The 22,210-nt window shown below is 39.3% G+C and overlaps 1 protein-coding gene across 2 annotated transcripts; it reads right to left on the minus strand.

The window, feature by feature from the left end:
- Positions 1-21,682, minus strand: LOC129760651 (forkhead box protein biniou). 2 transcript variants are annotated; one of them, XM_055758308.1, is made up of 9 exons: positions 21,269-21,682; positions 14,367-14,512; positions 13,832-14,298; positions 13,391-13,771; positions 13,020-13,197; positions 12,763-12,954; positions 12,282-12,700; positions 11,936-12,208; positions 1-11,710 (listed from the first exon to the last, which is right to left on the minus strand). In XM_055758308.1, exons 1-9 carry the CDS (start codon positions 21,672-21,674, stop codon positions 11,242-11,244), a joined length of 2,931 nt encoding a protein of 976 aa, XP_055614283.1. In that variant the 5' UTR covers positions 21,675-21,682; the 3' UTR covers positions 1-11,241. The 2 variants fall into 2 exon arrangements, with proteins under 2 accessions (XP_055614283.1, XP_055614282.1); XM_055758307.1 differs by having other exon boundaries at positions 12,282-12,703.
- Positions 21,683-22,210: the final 528 nt, after the last annotated feature.

Below are 22,210 nucleotides of genomic sequence, written 5' to 3' on the forward strand. Positions count from 1 at the left end.
CAGTTTTTTTTGTTTTGTTTTCATCTAAATATTTGTTTTTAAATATAAATGCTACGAGTGTCCCTAATTAAGTTTCCACCATTATCAGGTTATTTTTTGTTTAAATTTTCCGAGCCCCTCGAAGATGCAATCGGATGATTAATTCGATTTTTGGTTGGGTAGCAACTTTCTCACTGATAAACATCCGATCAATTGATGAATGTCAAAAAAGTGACATTATTTCTCCACCGATCCATGCTCTGTCACACTAAAATGGTATTGCTTGCGAAACTGTTGTGTTGCGGCTGGCATTTTGTTTTTTTGATGTAAAGTGTATAGCTGCAGAAGTAGGCGCGCAGTGTTGCCATTCTTTCACACTTGTAGTTTTTAATAGCGCACTAAGAAGTTATGGTTTTTTTCCTACCATTCACATGCAACATCTGTGTTCGTTTTTTGTGATTCATGTTTTTAGTGATTTTATATTCCTTTTTTTGTTAATTCTGTGCAGTCTCTTAATGCCAGTAGATCTACGATAGATTTACGATAAACTTTGAACATTCTCTACTTGGTATTTTTTTTAATGTTTCTTTTTCGGTTTTACACATGTCGTATAGTTTTTACTTAGTATGTATTAAAGAATGCATATAGGTTTATGTATATAAGTATATATTTCTTTTCCATTTTGCTTACCCGATTTCGAGAACACCCTTTTTTCACTATGTTTGAATGTTTTACATTTGAAATGATTGAATGCTTTGTTGCCATTTGTTGTTATAGTTGATGTTAATATTTTATTGTTGGTTGTTGATTTTTTCAACGGTGCTCAGCAGAAGCTAAGAAGAAGGTATATCAGAGTAGTACAGCAGGTTTATTTACGTTTTTTTTTTCATTTTTTCAGTTTAAGGTTTAAGGTAAGCCGTTTAGAATTGTTTCTGCAAGTTTAACTGTTAACATTTCGTTACCAGAAGATAGTCTAGTTGTGTTGAAGAGTAAGAGCAAAGTGTTTCATTTTTTTTTTCAACTCGTAGCAATATACACCCGAACAAAAAACAGCACATTTCTAACCACGTGTTCAAGTGTTTGTGTGTTGTTATCAGTGTAAATATTCATCTGGAAGACTATATAACAATAGATTATTGTGAGTGTGTGTATTCGTGTTCTTGTAGATGAAACAGTTGTATGGTTTCTTTTTTTTCCTAAATTCCTAAAGATACATACTTTTGCATTTGTATAATAGATATATACCTACAAGTAGCTTCTACAACAGCGAAAACTTATAGCTCCAAAAAACAACACCAACCCTGATCGTTCAGAGTTTTCAAGGAAAAAACGAGGCATTTCGAACGAAGGCTTTCTATTCAGTATATATAGTATTAATATTATTATATTAGCTCTAATATGATTACTAGTGTTGGTGAACATGTGTTTGTATACGTATGTACGTGTATAATATATTCATTATGATAACAGTTGCTTGGGTGAGTGTTTCATAGATTTTTCTTCTTTTTGTTGTTTCGACTTTTTTTTCTGAGAGTTTGGCACATTGGCTCTTCGTTCGGTATTACGCGTGATGTTCGGAGATTGTTATGGCCGATTTTTTTTTATTAAAAATCAAAATACACCTAGATAGTAATTTGAATACAAATCAATTGACCATAGATTGCTAAATCTCGAAATCCTAAAAAATTAAAATTTTAATACAGATGAATAGCAAGAAATAATTGTGGCAGTGAATCATTGTAAAAGTTGTAAAGAATTTTGTTTGCACATAAATCTGCATCATTCATCGACATCAACACCTTAATCGAAGTAAGTAGTTTTACAAAAGAGTAATTTCCAAAGTCGATACTTAATCAATCCAAATTGTAATAGTTTATTATAGAATTTCTCGAACTGTACAACGTATTCATTATTTTGAATTAATTCCTCATACATCAATCTAATCACATAACATAATTTATATATTCAGTTATATGAGGCCGAGTTTAGCTAGGGACAATTAAAAAATTATTAAAGTAATAATGTATAATGTTAGGTTTGCATATGTTAAGTGTGTCACTCCGAATAACCAATCCAAACATAATTAATACAAAAACAGGAGAATAACGACCCTTTGTATCCTTTAAACATACCGTACATTTCACAACCTATTTAAATATCATTTTATATTTCTTACGGCCTCTAGGCTTAATCAGGAGTTTCAATAGGAAACTTAGGCGGGTTAGGATATTAGGAGCGCAGGTTTCAAGTGGTTTTATCGCCTACCAAGGTGATTTCCCATACCATATTACCTTTTCCCCAAACATTCAGCGTGGAGATTTGTGGAGGGATGGCGTACAGCCGGCCTCCGCTAAACATATCTCCACATATGCTGCACTTCCCTTCCTCCTATCGACTACATGGACTTGGCCGGCGTCGTTATTGGTTCATTTTAAAGTAGGAGATCCTCAAAACTGTACAGTGAGATTGCGTTGCTTGTTCCCAGCACCTTTCATTCGGTTCATTGTGCAATGTTGATTATCTCGAACCAATCACGGAGTGCAACCATTATGCCATTGGCCTGCGGGGGCCGCAGGTGGACCGTAGTTGATAGCAAGCTCAAGCTCAAGCTCAAGTAAGTAGTTTTACAAAAGAGTATAAATGGCGCAAAAATGCTTCTCTCGAAATAAGTGGCTCCAGAGAGTGACCAAATACAGTAATAGAAAGACCGATCCAGGGATGCCAGGTGTTGAGGATGAAAAATCATGGAAATTTTGGAAAAATGTCAGTGTGTGTACAAAGACCACATTTTTTACCAAAGAAGGAGATGGAAGATGCGTGTGAACGGTGGAAGGTTGGTATTTGGGTTGTTTTCAAGTTGAAAACTATATAAAAAACCACAGTTTCCTATCACGTACCAAGACGATCTGATTAAAAATAAAAGTTTTAAAAAATGATTGCTGAAATGCCAATGCGTACAAGCGAGATTTCTATAAAATCTGGCACTCACGGATCATATCCGATACATCAATATCACTACTTTGATCACTCAATTTTGCAATTCTGAAAAATTTGGGCACTCTGAGCAAAAATCAGGCAAAATCTGTGTCTAATCAATATCTGGACGAAGGGTAAATAGTCTGAGTTTTACAGACAAATTAGGGCACCTGGCAACCCAGGACCGATCTAACCATCACAACCAAGATTTGTATATATAAGAGGTGTTACCGTATGTCAAATTCCCGATTCAGTCATTTTTGCCATTTTTGTTTTGTAACTACGGAGCTCAAAGAGTTTGTTCACCAACAAACCACTTAACAGCTGAGCAAATATTTTTATGTTTGTAAGCAAACTCATTGAGCGCCCCGCGCACTCCTCGCCTACTTACTGTGAAAGTCGGAGAACCTTGAGTTTCTAAAAACCTTGATCACAAAGACGATTGCGAAGTCAAGTGGGTGACACCCAATGTGGTGGAAGAAGAGGTGATGGGAAAGTATCGTTGCAAAGGAAGTTTTAGTAAAGTTTTTTCTTCGTAAACATAGTTACCGTGACAAAATAGAAAAACGGCGCGTTGCGACGCTGCACAGTAGAGATTTTCGAGCCAAAAAGGTACCCAATACAGGCAAGAACGCCTTGCTAGAAAAAAAAACCATTCTTTAGTAAAAAAACACGAGGAATCGAATAGTCTACATCGCTTTCTGATAAAATGACTCTGAACGTCTCATTTGGCCTGATTTCCCCTATTGTTTTGGGTGTAGAGGTAGAATTTCGATTGTAGCAATCTGCGTAGGTAAAAAAAAGACTATTCTTTTTAATGTAAGAATGTCAGCTGAATCGATTGGTGTACTCCAATTTTTGATTGTACTACGAAAAATGACTTATTTTTCCTCTTTTCCCCTAAACTTAAACTTAAAAAAACTTCCCCTAACTTTTTTAAACTTGTGCATAAATGTGCATCACTGTAACAATCGAGCAATTCACATACCAAATGCAAAAACCATGTGATCTAGTGTACAATTTGTCGCTGAATCGAGTGGTGTACACCACTTAGTGCTTAGCTTACTAAAATAGCCGCAATTACCCCGATTTCCCCTAAAATCGAGCGATATGTTGAAAAAAAAATCATTATAACAAATGACAATGCATTTGAAAATGCATAAAAATGAATGAAAAAGGTGTGAAATTCATTGCTGAACCGAATGATGTACACTGCTTAGCGTTTAGTTGACCAGAAGAGCCTCAATCACACAGATTTTCCCTAAGTTTATGCAATTTCTTCGAAAAATCTATTGTAACAAACGAGAATACAATTTTTCAGATGCAAAAAACATTGAATCGGATGTAAAACTCATTGCTGAATCAAATGATGCACTCAGTTGACGAGGAACAAATAAAAATTAAATGTTTCCGATCCTCTGCGTGATCTGTTTAAATTCGCTGAGCTTAACACTCGAAGAGTTTGGAGAGCAGACTCAACTGCATGTATCGAAAGACATACGATGCCTAAGCATAAAGTTGCGAAGATTTCCCGGTGTTATCCGGGTTTTCCCGGGTTTTTTATTTTCCAAATCAAAGAATAAAGCCAATTTTGTTGTTAAAATTTTTTATCCATGCGTCATAAACGAAACTGCTGGATTGAGACTGAGATTTATCATTAGATGACATTCTGACTGGATCGATCGACTTTGACTTTTACTAGACGATTCGCGAGACAAATTAGAAAAATGGAAATAATCCTCGCTACTGCCTAAACCACGGTCTGGATCAAAGTGATCGAGTTTCGTTCTGTTGATCCTCAGTTAGGTCGCAAGTAAGAAAATCCTTTGACCTTTGGAGGTGAAATCCGATGACCTACGAACCCCGTCAACGAACTTTCGAACCTGAGTTCGTGTACACCAGCTATGCTCTCGGCATGACATTGGGATATTTCTTGTGTCTTCCTAATCAAGTTTTCTCCCCCTTTCATTTCTGAACCAATACATATCACCTCAGCAATCAGCATCCCTTTTTGGCATCCCGGTACCGACACCCGGGAGATGTTTGACAGATGTCTGGTCAACATCATATGTCGTTAGTGAAAGTCGTCGGCCCTGAAATTGACAAACATTCAGGTTTAGGATTTCAACAGCGATAACAGCTGGCGAATGGTAGGCAATGTGCAACTTTTGGGTAGTGGTCATATAACCTCTTGTCTTACAACCCCGATTATCAACCTCCCCGTGATGCCAGTTGGGTTGCGAGCAACCTTAGCGGAGATCCGGTACCCAACATCGGTAGATGCTATGGTCGCATGCTAACTGAGATAGGGGGTTCCGGACGTCCTCCTGCGAGATAGTGAGACTAGCTGCTTTTTTTGTTTTTTGTTTTTCTGGGATTTTAACACTCTCGTATTATTCATCCCCTCACATGAGACTAGACAAATTTCGGATAGAAATCGGCGAAGACCCTCGCGACGAATAGGGACAAGCATCATCAATGTGCACAGCTGGAACGTGAATACGATCGCTGCCCAAACCGCGATATCAAGATAGTCATCGTTAACGATCAGGTTGGCAGAGAGTAGGAATTCAAACCAACAAAGGCCTCAGATTTCTCGATTTTGCCGCCTCAAAACGCATCGCTGGCGTGGCCAACGACGTAGAGTAGTGACTCCCAACGATGAGTGAAGTTAAGGAAGCCATTCGTCAAATGATTAGAAACAAGTTGGCTGATGAAAATGGCCTAGCAGCTGAACTTATCAAAACGGCCCGGATAAGTTGGCCGATTGCCTATACCGGTTGATTTTTCGGATCTGCGAAACAAGCAGGAGGAATGGAAGGAAGGGGATATGATTGGACTGTGAGAACTACCGAGCAATCACTGCCCTCAATGCCGCCTACAGCACACAGATTCGTGGGAAGTCATCAGGCCGGCTTCATGGAGGAACGGTCTACGACGAACCAGATCTTGACAAGACGGCAAACCCTCCAAAAACGTCGGGAACACCAAGTCCCTATGCATCATATATTCATCGACTTCAAAGCCACATACGACACGATCGACTGTAACGAGCTATGGAAAATTATGGACGAGAACGGCTTTTCCGGGAAGCTGATCAGACTGATCAAGGCGACGATGGATGGAACGCAGTGCTGTGTGCGGATTTCGGGTGAATTGTCGAGTTCATTAGAAACGCGCAGAGGGCTTCGACAAGGTGATGGTCTATTCTGCATGATAATCAGTGGCGCTAGAAGGTGTTATTCGACGAGCGGTGGGCGAAATGCGGGGCACGATTTTCAACAGATTCAGTCAACTTATCTGCTTTGCCGATGACATTGATATAGTCGGCAGATCATCTGCGGCGGTGGAGGAGATCTACCGCAAACTGAAACGCGAAGCAGGAAGGATTGGATTGATGATTAATACGTCCAAGACGAAGTACATGCTGGCCTGCGGATCCGAGACCGACCGAACCCGCTTGTCCAGTAATAACAAGGTCACGATCGACGGCGACGAGCTGGAGATAGTCGAAGACTTTGTCTATCTTGGCTCCCTGGTGACCGCAGACAATGACACCAGCCGTGAGACTTGGCAGCAAATAATCAGCGGAAATCGTGCCTACTGTGAACTTCACAAGAAACTGCGTTCGAGAACACTTAGCCCTAGCACAAAGTTTAACCTGAACACGACGCTTATTAGACCGGTTGTCCTCCACGGCACGAGTCGCACGAGACGTGGATATTGCTCAACGAGGACCCGCAAACACTCGAAGTATTCTTTGGTGGCGTGCAGGAGAACGGAGTGTGGAGGCAAAGATGGTGAAGACGGGCCGGATATGTTGGGCAGCACATGTTGCGAGAATGCCGGACGATTGTCCTGCAAAACAGGTGTTCGCCGCGAATTCGATAGACACCAGACGAGCAGGAGCGAAACGAGAGTGGAGTTCAAACCAATCGTGATCAGGCGAATTTGGGATTCCCCACAAATTGGAAAACGGTTGCCATTGACCGAATGAATTTTAGGAATTATGTTTAACAATGTCGTGAGACGGAATATGTACTATGAAAATAAAATATTCATGCAAACTCGTATCGTATCGGACCGTCCCGGGCGACGATTCTGTTTATTTATTCACAAAAAGTTTTGCCCCGCGCCAGTGGAGAAAACGGAAACGGCATGAGATAGCTTAGTAGACTAAGCTTAACAATTCTCTGCATAAGAACCTCTGGAATACTGCTTTTTGTTCCTGTCTTCCAGTCCAGTTAACCAGTTCCAAGGTCGACAGCGGAAAAAATTCAGTGTTTTAAGAAAATTATACAACCGTCTTTGCTCACTTTTTTTTTGTCAGAGGCGTGATAAACTGGCATAGATCGACAACAACATCAGAGGCAGTTTCTCTTGAGTGTGTCATCCTAGCTATGCCTTTGACTGTAATAGTCTTAGAGACAAGTTCTTTACATCAGCGAAAGCAATCGCTAGCATAACTGAGCTCTGAAGTGTCTAGTGATCGATAATGCCAGTTGAGAATCAATCTCGAGATGAACCCTGAAAGCGGGCCGTCCGGGATTCCACATTGAGAAAAATGTCAGTAAATTTAAGAAGTGGACAGCAAGTGCTCGCCGAACTGAACGGACAGTAGCGTCCGAGGAATGATTACCCTGGCGAGTTGAATTCTTGTAAAAATTAAACGTGCGACCAATGGTCCTCCATTTCGTACTTCACAGGAATGATTCGCAACTGCAAAAACGCGAACTAGACGAAAGGGAATAATTAATGTTCTTAAATTGAGAAAAATCAAACTCGTTCGGAGCTTTCTGAATTTGCACGATAACAGTACGGAGAAAACGTATAACTTTAATGCGTAAATAAACGAAAACAAATCAAGCAATCTATGATCAACTGTAAAGTGTAATATCACAATTTAGAACATTGCCTACTTGGATGGGAAAATCAGTTATCTTTGTTTTTTTTTTTTTTGAAAATATGCCTCAGCTCATGTTTTAAAATTTTCAAGTGAACTTCATAACCAAAACAGAGTGATAGAAAATGTTTAGTGTGTGTGTAACAATTTTCGCAACGATTCGCTTGATGATTGTTCAGCGCAGCTGTGTGTTAGTGTTTCGTACTCTTAACATTGTTTCTCTTCCGTGATGATTTTCAGAGTGCACATGTTTGTGTTGTTTACGCATTAAGACAACTATCGATATACCTTAAGTTATTTTTTTTATAGATTTTTTGACGTTTTTCTCTAAATATTAATCTAGTAACACTAAAAGCGTGTGTTTGTGTGGGTGAAAAATACATTGTTTTGCTTTGCTTTGCAGTTGTTTCGATTTTAAGCGTATAAGTAGTTAGACGATATCCTAACGAATATTTTCCCGCGTCAGTTTCGAGATTGTTGTCGGCTTTGCGCATCAACTTAAATAACTAGAAAAGGAGTATTTATAAGAAAAATTCAAAAGAAAGAAAGGAAAAACAAAATCAACGAAATAGGACATTTGGAAGAAATCATACAAACAATAAAACACAAAAAACTTAATTCAATCCAATCAATGATAGTTTAATAAACAGGTTTCTTTCTTGCGATAAACTATGAAATAGTTTTATACGACAGACACACACGTATTTTTGCACATTCGCTCACCCTCTCTAACAAACCAATTTTCTATAGATCACACTCATACTCCTAAACATACACATACGTTTAAACTCTCGATAGAGCCTTCTTCTCATCATTGTGTCTAAAACGATTATATTATTATTATTATTTGTAAGGAAAAGAGGCAAAATAGGGTCATCTAGCGATAATCTTGCCTACGTAGGTTTAACAAACTTAACTTGATTTACTTTTTCTGTTTCTAAACATTGAAATCGTTTCGTTTTTTTTTTTTTTTTGTTTTGTTTCCTTTGTTTTGGTAATGTTTCCTTGAATCTAAAGAACGGCAAAAGAAAACAGCTTCTCAAGCAAATTAACAAAGCTTGCCATGAAACAATAATAATAATAATATTGACAATAATTTTAATAATAGTAGTAGCAGGGAACAAACAATAGTATTTATATAATGGGTAAATTGGCACCGAAAAGCTCGTGTACTTCTCTAGTTTTTTTTTCTGTTTCTAAATAAAAACAAACACACACACAACTACTAACAGACTCATACACTATTTGTTTTAATTCAAAGGGGTTTTTGCTTGCTTTTTTTCTCTAGCAGTTGTGTTTGTGTTTTGTTTTGAGTTTGACCGTGAAATTTTGTGTGACTGCGTGTAATGTCTCTACGTTTTCAAGTGTTTGACACTTGCATCTTTGTGTGAGAGTCTGCGACTCTGCTTTTTCGATTTTTTTATGCTGTTTTTTTTGTCAAAATCTCTGATTTTTTCCTTCTTTTGTTTATATTATTGTTAACGTACAGCTTTTCTTGGATTTTGGTATGCGCTTTCCACATTTCGCTTCTCGCTCACATTTTTTTTCAGTGTTCTCATACCATCTAACAATCTATTGTTTCTTTACCTTATATCCATGAGTTTGAAACTTTGCTACGCCCACCTCTTTTCTTAAGCATTATTTCTCTTTCGACTTTGTGTGATTGTAGGCATTTTTTGCTTGTTTGTTTTTTATGTTATGTATGTGTGGTGTAAACGGGCTTATACTTTCTTATTTTTCTCATTCTAGAAATTTAAACAGTAGAAAATGTGATTCTTCCTTAACCCCTAAAACGATTTTCCGACTAAGCTAAGTTCTCCTAAGATAGTGTGTTACAATATATAATTCAAGGCGCGAGTGACTAAGTTCTTTCTCCACAATTTTTTTTAAAGGTTTGTTTTTTTTCAAGTTTCATTCATTTCTCGTTCTTCTATTCCATCTTTTGATAATCGACTTAAAAAGTTTTATCTAATTAAGCTCTTTAAACGAATAGTGAAAAAAGAAATTTTCTAAATTTCGCTGTTATCCGTTCGATTTTTCCCTTCATCGACTAAGAACTAACTGGTATGTGCTTATTTACTCATACTTTTCCCCCGTCATTTTGCACTTCTTAAAAATTAAATAATAACTTTTTCAACAGAAAAAAATAAACGTGTTCAAATGCAATTTTGGTTGGTATTTTTAGTCCTCGTTTGATTTTTTTTTAGGTCGATTTTCAAACACATCAAACTTTTTTTATTTCTTTACGATGATTCACGTTATTTCCTAATGCTGTTTTTGCTCGGTGTTCATCGTTTGTTGAAAGTTTGCCGAAGCGCTTTTAGAACCAAACGGTAGTAGCATGAATTCGAAATGTTGAATGATTGGATAATTTGGAAGACTTTCAAATCATCCAAATGAAAACGTTGCTTCTAGATAACGACGAACGAATTTATGCAAATGTCGTTTGGTCCGGAAAATGCTACCGCAAACTTTCGAAGAAAGAAAACTGTAACAAAAACGCATTTGGAAATAATGTGATTAATTTTGTAAAAAAATTCTTAAAGTTTTTCAGGTTTTTTAAAGCTCCCGAATTTAATGCGTTTGAAAATCTGTTTACAAGTCAGTCGTCACCTTTAAGTTTTCTTCGAAAATTTTCCTCAGGCGCTTAAATTTATCTTGCTATCCGTCTATTATATTAGAAGATGATTAACAAAAGCAATATTGACTAACAATTTGAAGAAAATAGAAACAAATCTGATTGACCTAGTTTTAAGGAAATAAGTTTAGGTAAGTTTTTGCTAGAAAATAAAAAGGTTACTCGCTATTGTGAGCTTTTCTCTTTTCCGGGTTGTTGTGTTTGTGTATTATTGTAGTATTGTACCTCTAAAATGTTGACTTTTTAAACAATGCGCGATTGTTGTTTTACTTTTTTCTGTTTTAGCATATAAAGAGAAGTAATAGTCTAGACCTTGCTTTCTTAACAGGTTAAATTACTGCTAATTTTTTTTTCATTTCACTATTCATCTTAGGCTTACGAGCACGGAACCAACTAGGCCGATTCATGCTGACGCAAATATTGACTTTTTGTTGTTGTATTTTTTCGTTAAATTTCTGTGGGAAGAGATCCTTGATGATGATTACCTTCCCATTCCATTTTATTTTAGTACGGGATTTCCCTTGTCTTACTCTCTTACTAAACTCGGTAAGGTTTGCACTGCTTCTTTTTGTTTGTTTTTTTTTTTGCAAATAACTACTTGTAGTTAGATTTAGATAATAGATTATAGAGGTGCTTCTGCGCTAAAAAGTCTCTAAAACGAAGGCGTCATCTTGTGTTTGTTTTGTTTGTTTGTTGATTTAAGGTAATTCTGTGTGATTGTGGTGTTCTTCATCCTCAAGGTTTATTACCGAGCCCAGGTAGCCTTCTTTTTCAATTTTTTCAGCATTCGGGCTGAGGGTGATGACCCGAGCGAAGGTTTGCTCTTCTTCTGCGGAGGCGAAGGTGAGTGGGACGAAGGATAGCGACCGTTGATCGTACTGAGGTCATCTGGAGTGCCACCGCCAGCCGCAGCGTAGTACTGGCGGAAAGACTGCTGTTGGACGACGCTGCTATAGACGGAGGAAGATTGAACTCCCTCCAGTTGCTGCGGGGCGTAACTTCCGGTTTGGTAATCTGTGGGGTAGGGTTGGTGGTGATCCTCTTCGTCATTATCTTCTCCGCGGTTGAACATTCTCTTGAGCGATGAGTTTGTGTTTAGAGTTGTAGGAGCTGAACCAGGATAGCTGCTTGTGATGCCAGCTAGGTTTAGCAAGGCGTCTACGCCAGCCTGACGACGTTCCTCTTCGAGGTCATCGGCGGGGGATTGGTGTTGACTGCAAGAACAAAATGCAATGATAAGTATAGCTTATAGTGATCCATTGTGTGGGGTTTGAAGCTTGAAATTTATAACAAAGAAGGAAATATTTGCCCGGGAAATTCATGCAAGAGTATCGTGTCTACATTATCCTGCAGAAGTGCCACAAAACTGCACCTCACGACAACTATCATAGATCGAAACATACAGCAAGGTGCGTACATTCGGGGACTTTGGAACTTACCTCTCCTCACTACTCTCGTAGGCCGCATCGGATGAAGTCCCGTTATCACTCTGGTTCCCATTGCACTGCCCGGCAGCGGCGTTGCCTCCATTTCGCAACCCTTCACCATACCCGGCGGTCCCATTCGACACAGCTTGATGGTGATGGCTCGGCTGTTGGTTGCCGTGGTGGTGGTTGTGTTGCGATGGCGGCGTCTGAGGCGGCGCAATAACTCCTCGCCCGGCCGAGTAGGTATGATCTTCACTCGGTGAGGTCGTTATGACCGGAGGAGTTCTACCAAAAAGAAAATTTAGGAATATGTTATCAGTTTCTTAAAATTTTGTAAAAAAAAAAGACCACAACTTACCCACTGTGGAAGGCCTCAGCGAAGATTTTCGGCCCATGTTTAAGCGCCAACATGGCGGTTGCGGCATTTACATCCTCCAACGTATCGGCGCTCCAGTCGCGGTTCAAGCCATCACCCGACGGGTGATGTCCATTGACTCCAACCACCGGTGAACCATTCAACGTCACCGAAGTAGACATTGGAAGGGGTCCGTGCTGTGCCAGGTGGTACGCCGCATGGTAGGAATTGCTGCCGTTGTGATGATGATGTGGTAGATCTCCCCCAGCGTCGTAATCGATCGGAGTCGATGACCGGCTGAAGTCATCCCCCTCCAAATCCGGATGGGACACGTGATGCGACGCGAGATGCTGCAGCGATAGGCCGTTCTGTGCCGCCTCAACACCCGGAGCCAAACGACTAGTGAGGTATGGGAAGGTGTCCTGCTGAAGGTTAGGATTAGTTAATAGGGTTTAAAGGGGTTACAGCGTATTATGAAGCTCACCTTGGAATAACTACTGCCAACGCTGCTGGTTGGACTGTCCGTCGAGCGTTGCTGAGCAGCCTGTTGCTGCATGGCTTTGTAGGTAGTCTTATCAATACCGGACCCGGCGTGGAACGGTGACCGAGATAGGGCCTGGACCAAGTTAGGCCGGTACTGGGGCTCTACCATCCAGAGTGATCCTTTGCCCAAATTCTATAGAAAAGCAGAGAATTTTTTCAGTATGTCTCTCGTACAAATTTCCATTCAGAGGAACTCACCGCAGCCTTCTCAACCTTCTGGAAGCACTTGTTCAGGGAGAGGTTGTGTCGAACGCTGTTCTTCCAGCCGGTTGGTGCCGTCTTGAAGTACGGGAAGTGCTGCACAATCCAGGCGTAGATCTCCTTCACCGGAAGCGCCTTCTGCTGGCAGTTTTCGATGGCCATGAATATCAGGGAGCTTAAAAACGAAAGTACGAAAACATGAACATGCCGTTCGGGTCAAATAACGCTCCAAGCGTTGCATGTTAGAAAACATAAGAATGCCGTTTGGTATGAAAATTACCCCGGATGTCTCAGTTTTTTATTCAAGTATGAAAACGTGAAATATCCATTCGGTTTGAAAAACACTCCAAACATGTTACAAAACCTACCTAAAACTGTACGGCGGTTTGTTGTGGATGTGCACCAGAGGGTCGTATGGCACGTTTGTCGGATGCTTGGCTTTTGGTGGCGACAGCTTGGAATTGCCATTTCCGATCGGTGATGGCAACGGGGAGATCGACGACGATTGCTGCAAATGTTGCTGAGACTGCTGAGACGATAGGTTCTGAATGTCGGCCATCGATCCAGTTCCGTTCATCTGCTGTGGCGAAAGTGGAGGAGATGGCGGCTTCAACAAACCATACCCATTGGAAGGATAATCGTCACCACTCACGTTCGGCGATGCCGTCATCATGGCGTAACCGTTTTTGATCGGAGTCGAAGGGTAGTACCGGTCCTCAATGATTTCTCCATCTTCCAACTTCATCGCACTGAAAAAAAACCATAATAAACTTCAAAAGATTCTTTAGATGAAACCTGAAACTACTAACCTCGATTGCTGCTTGACCGGGGTCACAAAAGAGCTGATGACCTGCTTCTGTTGCTTGACGTGTTCCTCCCTCAGGTACCGCTTGTGGAAGTGCTGATGAACCGGGGTACTGTTCCCGCTATTAGTTCCACCACCACCGCCGTACTGTCCGGATCCCATGCCGGCTTGCGAAGGAACCGGCGACGGTGAAGACGAGTTGTACTGCGAGGAAGCCGACGAGGGAGGCGAGGCCGAAGATCCACATGAGGCCGTCGATGAGGGGGACTTTTGATCCTTGTCCTGATCACTGCCGCCCATGCTGACCATACTGCTGACTGGGAGCTCGATGATGGTGTCCCCGTTGATGGTTACCGTTTTGTGGCTTCCGTTGGCCAGCTGGAACGTGTGGTGATGAGTGGTCGTCGAAGTTAATCCGGCTAGGGAGCGTCCATTTGGGTGGATCGTTTCCGTACAGAAGACACCGATACTCTGTTGAAAATACTTGAACGTTATATAACCAACCTTCAATTATAAACAAATGCAGGTAACACTCTCACCTGATCTGAGGAAGAATTTGCCGACGACGTGTTGTCTTCCGACACGCTCGAGTCTTCCACGAAATCGCTGGTTGGGGAAAGATGACCGCCACCGGCCTGCCGGGGACTGTCCGGTGATGACACTGGGACCTTGGACAGGTTGATACCTGGAAGGTAAGAGAAAGAAACATTAGCAAAAGAATTTCTGAATTTCTTAGATTCAACAAAATATTATCCAGAAGTTTAATAACAGGAAAAAAAACTCATCTTTTTTAAGGACTTTTATATTCAATTGAAAAAAAACTACTATATGGACAATTGGCTTATAACCTAGCGAATTTTGTCTCAAATTAAAAAAAGTCCGAGATACTTTCAGAATTTTGGCCATGGTTTTGTAGAAAGCCAAAAACAATTGTTTGACTGTACTACTTTGACCCTGTGTCAGCCAAAAGATCGGAATGCTTCAAAACGCACTAATTTCGAATTGGAACCGCTCAATGTTACATTGCCTTGTCATACTTCTTACACGGTAACAGCAGCAATGGAAAAGCGCAAAGCTGCCAAAAACCAGTCGATGCGTGCCATCGTGTTGCAAAAATAGCCCTATTTGCAGATTGTTGTTGTGGTTCTTCGCGCGGCCGGCGGCCACGGAAAATGTGCCGGCCGCTGCATTTCGAGAGAAACCTCAGCATCATAAAAAAAAAGATATTTGGACGCCCGCCGCCTAGCAGCAGTCGAAAATCTTCTTTCCCCCGGATTCGCATGTGTCTTCCTAGAGAGTTGGACCGCATCACGCAGCAGAAAAAAAAACGAGGCTTCGAAGATGCTCGACACATTTGTTGGCCAAAATATTCGCGCGCTAGAGAGACACAGACAAAGGTTGTTGGCCCTTGCTTGGCTCTTTCTTGGCTGCATAAACTAGTTCGCGTTTTCGCGATTTTCGTGGTGGTTTTCGCCAGTTGGGTGTGGGTTGTTCTTCTAGGCATTTGGTGTTCTTCTCCTAGAAAGAAGACTCCCCGCGGACATGAGAAGAAGAAAAAACACTCACAAAACCACAGTCCAATGACTTGAATTTGCCTAGACTGTTGTCAAGGATCGACTCGATGTCGTGATGATGCACTAACCAACAAACTATCGTCGTCGTCAAAATGCATGTTCCTATAGATAAAAGTAGGTACACACATGTATGTTTACGGCAGCTACCGGCAAACTACTCTCCCGAGTAATGCCTCAAGTCTAACCGACAACAGTGTATCTGTATCTATTAGCCAAATGACTTTACCACTCCCCGGGAATGGAGCGGGCGGCGTTTTGTTTGGTTGACTTTTTATTCGCCCACCAAATTTCGACATGTTTCTTCCAATAGTCCATGTGTTTTTCGACGGCAGCGGCACACTTTTATAAACCAGTTATTATTGACGGTTTATGATCGGAAAATGGGAGAAAATATAGATCATGAGGTAATGGCCCAAAGGCCACGGTAACGCAATTTCTTGTTAAACGGGAGAACACAATCCAGCTACACAATGTAGTACAAAGATGTGTTTTTCAAAAAATTGAAATTTAATTCTCTCAAACGTCCTTGATATTTAAAAAAATTCTTGTGTTGGTTATTTGAAAAAATTAATTATCACACATTGGAATATATTCAGGACACTTTTCAGTCCAAATGGTGTTGCATTATTTAGGTAATGTCTCCAAGGACTTACTCGCTTTAAACCGAACAAAAATACTTCATCAGCCAATTTTCAAGAGAAGTTGAATCCATTGGCATGTTTCTGTTTGAATTGGAGAGCAAGACATTCTTGAAAAGAAGGTTCAAGCATGATAACTAACAACAGCCTTAATTAAATTATAACAGAAATTTCAACGTACAGGTGTATTACTTTCATTCAGTCTTCAGCTTTTTATGTGATAGTCCCTAGGATCCATTTGGGTCTTTAAACAGTTGAACGAAGCCTACTTCATAACACGTTAAAAAAATTCGGGTACTTTTTCAAACCAAACGGTATATTTGCAAATTCATACGCTCCATAATAATAAATTTACTCAAACTAATTTCCTTAATATAATGTCAGTGAGATTTTTTCTTTTATTTTCCTTCTATATTCAGCCAATATTTCTAAATTTAGGGCGACAGTGAGAAATTTTAGAATAAAACTAAAAGGAACGATTGACTTGTGAACAGATTTTCGAACTCGTCAAACTCGAATTCTTGAAAAAACTGTAAAATTTTGGGAAAAAATAGAGGAGGAATCACATTATTTTCCTGCACGTTTTTACCGTAGTGTTAATCTTTCTGTTAAACTTTGCAGTAACGTTTCTCGGTCCAAACGGCATTAGCATAGATTCGTAATGTGATCGTTATCTAGAAGAAACGTTCTCTGAAGATCTTTCAAACCACCCAAACATCCAACACTTCGCATTTATGCGAATACCGTTTGGTTCTGAAATCGATCCGGCAAAATTTTGAAGACGCATGAACACAGAGCTAAAAAAGCATTAAGGGATAACGTGATTCATCACGTTTAACTCGAATGCTTTAAAAACTACAAATTTTTGGTAAAATTTTAGAGGAGAAATCAGATAACTTTCCTGCACGCTTTTATTGCAGTGGTTATCTTTCTCCAAAACTTTGCAGTAACGTTTCTCGGGCCAAGCGGCATTTGCATCGATTCGTATTGTGATCGTTATCTAGAAGAAACGTTCTCTGAAGGTCTTTCAAACCATCCAACACTTCAAATTTATACGAATACCGTTTGATTCTAAAATTGAGCCGGAAAACTTTCATAGACGCATGAGCACAGAGTTGATTTTTTTTTTAATTTTCCAAAAAACAATTCTGTTGAAAACTTGATCTTTAAATTTGAATATCCAGCGGTTCAGATTAGAAAGCTCTAAACTGTTGAATCAGAGACACGAAACTTGCACGGTATTTCATGACATAACAAGTGAATTTTGAGTTATGCGAACAGATCTTCAAACACGGTAAAACCAGATGCTTTAAAAAACTGAAAATTTTGAGAAAATTTTAGAGGAGAAATCATATTATTCTCCTGCACGTTTTTATTGCATGGTTAATCTTTCTCTAAAACTTTGCGGTAACGTTTCTCGGACCAAACGGCATTTGCATAGATTCGTAATGCGATCGTAATCTAGAAGAAACGTTCTCTGAAAGTCTTTCAAATCAACATCCAAACATCCAACACTTCAAATTGCCAATCAATTTCGAGTCACTTTCTAGTGATATGATTTTTTTCAAAACCTCAAAGAATTTTAAAACAATCAATTCTGTTGAAAACCTGATCCTTGAATTTAAATATCCAAATGTTAAAATTAGGAAGCTCTAAACTGTTGAATCAGGGACATGATTGGCACGGAATTTCATGACATAACAAGCGAATTTTCAGTTATGTGAACAGATTTTTAAACACGTCAAACTTTTAAAAACCTCAAAATTTTGAAAAAAAAAATTTTAGAGGAGAAATGACATAATTTTCCTGTACGTTTTATTGCAGTCTTAATCTTTCGCTTCAACTTTGCGGTAGTGTTTTTCGGACCAAATGGCATTTGCATAGATAAAAACAAATTTAAAGGAGAAATCACATTACTTTCCTGTACGTTTTTATTGCAGTGTTAATCATTCTCTGCAACTTTGCGATAGTGTTTCTTGAACCAAACGGCATTTGCATAGATTCGTAATACGATCATTATCTAAAGGTAACGTTCTCTGAAATTCTTTCAAATCAACATCCAAACATCCAACACTTGAGATTTTTAAGGATACCGTTTGGTACTAAAATCGGACCGGAAAACTTTCAAAGACGCATGAGCACACTGAGCTAAAAAAGCATTAGGGGATAACGTAGGGTTGCCATCCGTCCCGCAAAAGCGGGACATGTTCCGCTTTTTTGTTGAATGTCCCCCTGTCCCGCTTTTTCATCCAAATGTCCCGCTTTTTTTCTTGGGAAATTTATAGAAAGTTCTCTAACTTAAACTGGAAGAAATTAAACTTGTATCTCAATTTGGATTCATTGGTTCAACACAGAAAATCTCTCAAATACGTCTTTTCTCAAAATAAGCAGTCTTTTTCATAGTTTATATGAGACAATACTGAATAACTCTAAAGTTCTTAGCATAATAGTAACATTCTGATTCAGTTATGCTTTCTTGCAGCACGTTCAACCCTAGGTCAGGCAAATAGAAATTCTGCTGCAGCATTTTTTACTTTTCGACAAAAAATTAGCACTTTTGAAAAGATTTGTAATCGTTTATGATAAAAATTAGTGCCGGAACCAAACAAAATCAGCAAAGCATGAGGCATGCTCAATTTGGTGAAATTTTGTAAACTTATTCAATGCAAAACTCTCTGAACGGCTTAAAAAAAATTTTAAGAATGGTCATTCTAATGAAACAATATTTGATGCTTGCTCACTGGTCGGTGATTTAATCAGATCAATTTGACATTTGAGCGCTTTTTTTGTTTTTTCTTCTGTTTTCCACCTCTGGGTTCAATGTATGAAGAACATATTGTTTAGGTTGCTTCCAAATAATTTAAGATGATTATAATTTTTTTGCCGGAATCTCAATCAAATTGTCTTATATTATACACTATCACAACTTGAAATACTTTCCCTCAAAATACGTGTGCATTTGTATGAACCGTGGAAAATATCGGTGCATATGGCGAAAACCGTGTAAATAGAAGTCATGTAGAAAAAACTTAGTGTAGTGTACTTTCTATGAACAACTTTGGCTAATGGTATATGTATACAACTAAGCTTTTTTATGAGTTTCTAAAATGTCCCGCTTTTTTCGGCTATGTCCCGCTTTTTTCTCGTGAAATGTCCCGCTTTTTCCTGAAAGTATCTGGCAAGCCTAGGATAACGTGATTTATCTTGAAGAAAGAATAATGCAGTGGCCATAACAAAAGTTAAAAAAATGCAATACTGGTCAGGCTCTGTAAATAATCAAGAGAAGAAGTAACGATCATCATATTTATAATTTAAGCAACACTAACACGAACATCATAACAAAGTTCCAATATCTGCGAATCACTTTCAAGCGATATAATTTTTTTTTCAAAACCTAATTTTTTATTTAGAATTTTAAAACAATCAATTCTGATGAAAACCTGATTTTTTTAATTTGAATATTCAGCGGTTCAAATTAGAAAGCTCAAAACTGATGTATCAGGGACATGATATAATATATGAATTTTGAGTTATTCGAACAGATTTTCAAACACGTCAAACATTAAAAAAACTGAAAACTTTGAAAAAAAAATTAGAGGAAAAATCACATAATTTTCCTGTACGTTTTCATTGCAGTGTAAATTTTTCCCTGCAACTTTGCGGTACTGTTTCTCGGACCAAACGGCATTTGCATAGACTCATAATGTGATCGTTATCTAGAAGAAACGTTCTCCGAAATTCTTCGAAATCAACATCCAAACATCCAACACTTCAAATTCATGCGAATGCCGTTTGGTTCTAAAATCAGACAGGAAATCTTTCAAAGACGCATGAACACACAGAGCGAAAAAAGTATTAGAGATTTGAGTGATTTATCTTGAAGAAAGAATATCTAAAGTTAGCAAACATGCAATACAGTTCAAGCTCTGTAAACAATCAAGAGAAGGCAATAATTTCAAGAAACCTCAAAGAAAAAGTAACGAACATCAAATTTACAGTTTAAGCAACACTAACACGAACATCATAACACTGCGAGTCACTTTCAAGTGCTATGATTATTTTCAAAACCTAATTTTTTGTTTTGGGATTTTAAAACAACCAATTCTGTTACAAAAAAAAACCTAATCTTTAAATTTAAATATCCAACTGTTCGAATTCTTGAATCAGGGACGCCAAATGTGCACGGAATTTCATGACATAACAAGTGAATTTTGAGTTATTGCTCTAGATTTTAGATCGCTGTGGCTTACTACCGCCTACCGAATACTCCGTAAATAACATCGCCCGAAAAGATGCGCGCCGCCCCGTCGGGCCAAGGTGTGGAATGCTGTAAAGTTGCAATGAGGGAAAAAGAAGGCACTGAAAACTATTCCGCTATTTGCATTCATCGTCGACGTCGTCGTCTCGAAGTCACTAGACTCTGGCCGATTTGTTAGATGGTGGTCATCGGTGCCGGTACAAAACCACCGGCCGGCCATCTTAGACATACAGAAAAGGCGAGAGAGACAGAGACGAGTAAAAATAAATCAAAATAAGAGCAGCACACATTCTTTACAGTTTGCAAATTTATCTATTCACCCCACTCTTCCTCCGTCTTTCAGTCGTTAGACCTCCTACTCGAAGATGCCCAGAACAAGTACTTTATGATAGAGATTCGATTGCTATCGAAAGTGGACAGAGGAAGGCGACACTTGCCGGCTGTGTGCCGGGTCTCACTCTTCTACTAGACACTACCCGTACATGCATACATATAACTATTTAGTTAGATGAAGGTATCCCAAACATGTGAGGTGAGGATGATGCTCGGGCGATCTCGAATCAAGCATGTTAAAGCTAGCTATAGCTAGCAAAAAAAAACCGGCTCGCCATCGACGCCAAACTAAAAGTGGCACAAACATCTGCGCTAGCTAGCTTGCTAGTGGGTAACAAATTTACTAAAAATGGAACAAATTGAGCAAATATCATCGAAAGTTTTCGAAGGGTTTGATCTTCGACATACTAAATCTTGGAAAGTGACTTAAAACCCTTTGAAAATGTACACTAGAAATTAAAAAAAAACTAGACGCAAAGTATAGTTGAGGCAAATTGTGACCAACCCCTCTGAAAAATCTATTAGAAAACAATCAAAAACATCCAATCAATTTTAATTTTTGACATTTTGTGTCCTTTTTTGAGTAATTTTGGTACAATTTTTGTGTCGTTTTTTTTTTTGTTGTTATTTCTACTAACCTTTGAGCAGATTTTTGTCGTGTAGCCAGGTGAGGGGCGTTAGTTCCTCATCGGCCTGAACCACAACATTGGCCAACGACGTTGCACCGGCAGCCGTCGGAGTAACAACGGCGGCTCCCCCATTTCGGATCAGGGCGGCCATCGACACCGGCAGATGGGACAGATGATGATGATGATGCTGGTGCAGGGCGGCCGAGGACGGTTGTTGCTGATGGGCCGGATGATTATTGCTGCTACCGATGATGGCGGTGTGGCCATTGCCGTTACTGTTACTGCTGCTGGTTATGACCAACTGGTTGTTTTGATTTTTGTTGTTACTGTTGCTACTGCTGCTGATGATGTCATGTTCACTACCCAGTTCGACCTGTTCCGTTGCTAGCAGGACGATGTTGCCGACGCCATTCATACTGTCCGTAGTAGCTGGAAGTAGAAAAAGGGGAAAATCGCGGGTCAATTTTGGTGAGATGATCGTACGATCGTACAAGAGAAATTTTTGACTTTCAGATCACTCGAATAAAATGTATCATTTTGTTCAATAAAACAACACTAGGACATTCCCGCAAACACCATTATGTGCCACTCAAAAACTTTACTGTGACTTAAAGCTAAGGCGTTTAAAAGTTCGACTCGAAAGTTCTTGAACCGCTTAAAGATATTATCTTAAGGCACGCAAGTGTTTTCGAGTGGCACAAGAATTTTAAACATGGATGCCCTTTCGAAAGCCTTAAGGAAATGTAAGCCTGAACGTAATAATAGAAATTCAAAGCAATATGATAAGGAGTTTATAGCTGAAATTCGAATTGAGAGGACCGACTGAATGTATCGGTAGATATCGCAAGCGAGTTTAGAGGGCAGCTTGAAACTTAAAGGCGAATTGAGAGGACAGCCTGAACGTATCGACAGAAGTTTCAAGTGAGTTGAGAGGACAACCAGAACGTATCG

This window comes from Uranotaenia lowii, unplaced genomic scaffold, assembly GCF_029784155.1.
Source record: "Uranotaenia lowii strain MFRU-FL unplaced genomic scaffold, ASM2978415v1 HiC_scaffold_703, whole genome shotgun sequence".
NCBI lineage: Eukaryota > Metazoa > Arthropoda > Insecta > Diptera > Culicidae > Uranotaenia > Uranotaenia lowii.